Source organism: Cyprinodon variegatus, unplaced genomic scaffold, assembly GCF_000732505.1.
Source record: "Cyprinodon variegatus isolate N-32 unplaced genomic scaffold, C_variegatus-1.0 Scaffold0, whole genome shotgun sequence".
Taxonomy (NCBI): domain Eukaryota; kingdom Metazoa; phylum Chordata; class Actinopteri; order Cyprinodontiformes; family Cyprinodontidae; genus Cyprinodon; species Cyprinodon variegatus.
Window position 1 is genome coordinate 1,414,294 of NW_015150453.1, and position 3,807 is coordinate 1,418,100.

A 3,807-nucleotide genomic window follows, 5' to 3' on the forward strand; every position below is an offset into this window, starting at 1 on the left:
TACGAGATTCTGCCCTGGGATAAAAAATGCTTCAATAACAGAAAGATTTAAAAAAAGACAAAGTACAGCTTGTAACATGTCTGGTCGATTTTTGCTGTCTGGTTATCGCTTATCATTTTACTGTCCAGAAAAAGCAGTTATAAAAGTAAGATGTTCACAACAATTAGATTAAAAAAAAACATTCAGTCCGAAACTTCAGTCAAATGTGATTAACGGGCTTTCTGGCATTTGATCAACCAATTTCAGTGAACATATAAATCAGGGAATCCTTACAAACTGTATTGATACTAACTATATAAAACATGAAACTAGCATCAATAAAACATGTTCTGAAAAATGTGTCCTAATTAGTAAGCTAATTGGCTTAATTAGAAGTGAGCTGGCAAAGAAGAAACCTAATTTCTGGACCCCATGTGGAGCTGATGATGAGATTTGATTGTGCTTTCTGCCATCTATTTGCATATTTTACATAATTTCTCTACTAGAGGTGTTTGGATTTTCAATCGGGGTGGAAAAAAACTTACATATTTAACTGCATTTAGTGACCTGTAAAAGCAGGTCATAAGGGAAAACAAGTTCCAGCCTAAAATATTTTAGGTTTAGGGGCTTTTGGGTTTAGCTTTTAGTACAGGGACACTAAACTTTAAGCCAGATTATAGCTTATTCATGTTAGAATGGCCAAAAGCTTTCACTTCAACCAGACGGAGAATGAGTAGAGGGGTTGAGAAAGATATGTGTCATTATGTAGTTGAAGATAGCAGGAAGCATTCATTTCAATTTCAGGTTATTTCTTTAGTGCAAGTTCTTTGCACAAGTCATTTCAAGGCACTTTAAACTTTAACTAAACCAACATTTTTGGCCTAAGAAAATGCACCAGATTAAATTTAATTATTGAACTTCATAGAAGTCACTCCTCTTAAAGGAGCAGACGGCGACGTTAAACAGTCACTTGCATTGTGCCATTGCTTTTCATCAGTCCCTCACACCCACCATGCAAGCAGTGACAGTGGAGAAAAAAAACATCCTTGTAGCAGACAGAAACCCCCAGTTGAACAAGGCTCAACATGAACGGTTTTCTGCCATAAAGTAGACACACAAAGGAACAATAAAGCAGTTATCCAGGAGTATTTTAATGTTAGAGAAGGGAACAGTAGACTTTTATGGTCAAATGATACAGTTAGCTTCAGTAAAACCTCAGAACATACCTATGTTCAGGAGGGAAACAGACCTAAACCTTGAAGTACAGGGCCAACTGTATCGGGTATAAAATATAACAGCGCAGCCCAGCTTTTGCCTCCCTCTAGGATGGTATTACAGCTAAACACCAGGCCAGTTGTAGTTACTGAAGAACAGAAAGAACAGAAAGTTAAAGCAATAAATCATCAGTACAAAACAGAATAAAATGAAGAAGAATGATGAAAAGGTGTCCCTTTGTCCTCCAGCAGTCAAAGCCAATAGCAGCATAGCTAAAAGAGATAGCTCAGAATAATCTGAGCCACTCTAACTATAAGTTTTATGAAAAAAGACAGTTTTAAGCAAACCCTTAAAAGTAGACAGGATGTCTGCCTCATGCTCTAAAACTGGTAGTTTGTTCCACAGGAGAGATGACTAAAAAGATCTGCCTCTCATTCTACTTTTAAAAATTCTAGGAACCACTAGTAAACCTGCAGATTGAGACCTGCAGTGCTCTGTTAGAGATATTAGAAACAATCAGATCTCTGATATCAGATGGAGCTTGGCCATTTAAGGCTTTATATGTAAGAAGGAGGATTTTAAATTCTATTCTGGATTTAACAGGAAGCCAATGAAGAGAAGCCAGGATAGGAGAGATATGATCTCTCTTTTAAATTTTCATCAGAACTCTGGCTGCAGCATTTTGGATCAGCTGAAGGCTTTTAACTACAGTTTGTGGCCTTCCTGATAGTAAAGAATTACAATAGTCCAGCCTTCAAGGAACAAGTGCATGGCCTAGTTTCTCAGCATTTTTGCAATATTTAGAAAATAAAAGAAGGAAGTTTTAGAAAACTGTTTAATATGGTATTTAAAGACAGGTCTTGATTAAACATAAAATCTTGCATCTCGCCAGTAAGCCTAATTCTTTATTGGTGATGCTGCTTGTATTAGTAGCAGTGGATTGACTAACGTGATATCATCTATGAAAGATTATCCTGCTGCCTGGTCATCGTAATACTCAACACAATAATAAGGTATGCTGTAAGTGAAATGAGTTGCTCTTTCCTTATTGCATTTTAGGTTTTTGAATACTTTTGTCGCACAGTGTATTTTTTTTTTTTTTTAAAGGTTTGTACATTCACCAAAAGATTTGGGGCCAAGTTATTTGTTTTTCTGCTTTAGCTTGCAGGACACAAATTGCCCTAAAAATGACAATTTAAAACTTGTTTGATAAATTGCCTCTTACAGGTAGACAAAACACTGCGTGCCGTTTTATATGTGCGTCTAAGTGCTTCAAAGGTCAATGTTGAGTGCCTCAACATAAACAAAATCCTCGTGAAATGATCAGGTGCAAAACTAGACTGAAAATGACTGCAAATTGGACCAAAGGGACAATAAAAAAAACTCTAGAAAGCGTAAGGAAATGGTTTTGAAGAGCACTTAAGATTATTAGAAGAGTTAGTTATTTGGCATCTATTAAATGCATTCAGTAACACAGGAGAGCCTTTCTTTTTTAGCTGTTAAACACTGTTTTTTTATTAGTTTGTTTCATTTACTTTTTTCTTCTCTTTCCTTCAGGCTCGATCATTTAGCCACAACGTTCCAGCAGCTGCAACTCCAGCCTTCATTCAAACTGTAAGTTTTACATCCAATAATATTCCCATTTTGTTTATCAGACGGATGATTGCTTTAGTTCACCCAAGTGAACCCGCGTGCATTGACTAGATTTTCTATTGTGTTCTCTAATAAAACTTTATGCACATTAGATTATGAAATTATTCTGATTGTTTTCCTTTTGCTTATTGAACTAAAACCACAAATTGTTGTGCACAGTATCTTATACTCAGGGTTCGTAAGGGTGCTGGAAATCCTTGAAAATGCTTGCATTTTGACATTGTGTTTTCAAGGTTTGAAAAGTGCTTATATTTTGGATGAAATGCTTGAAAATGTAACTATTTCTTTCGCAACAAATACCTGTCTAACTGAAACGTGTGTTTATTAAATGGAGAAATAAAATGTTGGAGAGTCCTAAAATAAAACCTGCTCGCTTATGTGTGACTGCGATCTGCCAGTCTATTTCCATGTGTGACTCCGCCCCCATGAAACCACTACGGCACCATGGCGGGAGGTTGTCGTTTCAATGAACGTTGGCTGGAAGATGAAAAATAAAAATTAGGGATTAAACGGGGACAAACCCCACCAGTTGCCTCTTGTAAAGTCTGCAAAAAAGATGTGCAGCTTTTCACAATGGGCGAGTCTGCGCTCTCGAGTCACATGAAGGGTAAGTCGTAGACTTTTTAAATAAGCCAACTGAAGTAGCCTAATACATGTTAACGTTAGCGCCTATTTGTTTACGCCAGTAACTGCTAGCTTGGAATTCACAGGCTAAGTATTGCAGTGTTTCCCGCAGCTCTATCTTGGCGAGGCAGCCGCATCGCCAAACTCACGCTACCGCCTCGCCAACGTTCCCAAAAAAAAAAAAACGAAGTTTTAATTCATTGCCAGGCCCAGACCTTAAAACAGCATTGATAACTCTACGGCTAATAATACTGAATTGCGACACCCTCTGGTTGGTTATATTACTACGCCATTTCAGAGGAGTAATTTTCTTTGATCATCCGAGTAATAATTTTG

At 37.2% G+C, this 3,807-nt stretch overlaps 1 protein-coding gene across 1 annotated transcript in view; it reads left to right on the forward strand.

The window, feature by feature from the left end:
- Positions 1–3,807, forward strand: part of ndufaf6 (NADH:ubiquinone oxidoreductase complex assembly factor 6) — a 40,747-nt gene that overhangs the window by 28,203 nt on the left and 8,737 nt on the right. Inside the window, exon 8 of the mRNA XM_015371844.1 lies at positions 2,752–2,808. Within this exon, the coding sequence (XP_015227330.1) occupies positions 2,752–2,808 (57 nt within the window). The remainder of the gene's footprint in view (positions 1–2,751; positions 2,809–3,807) is intronic.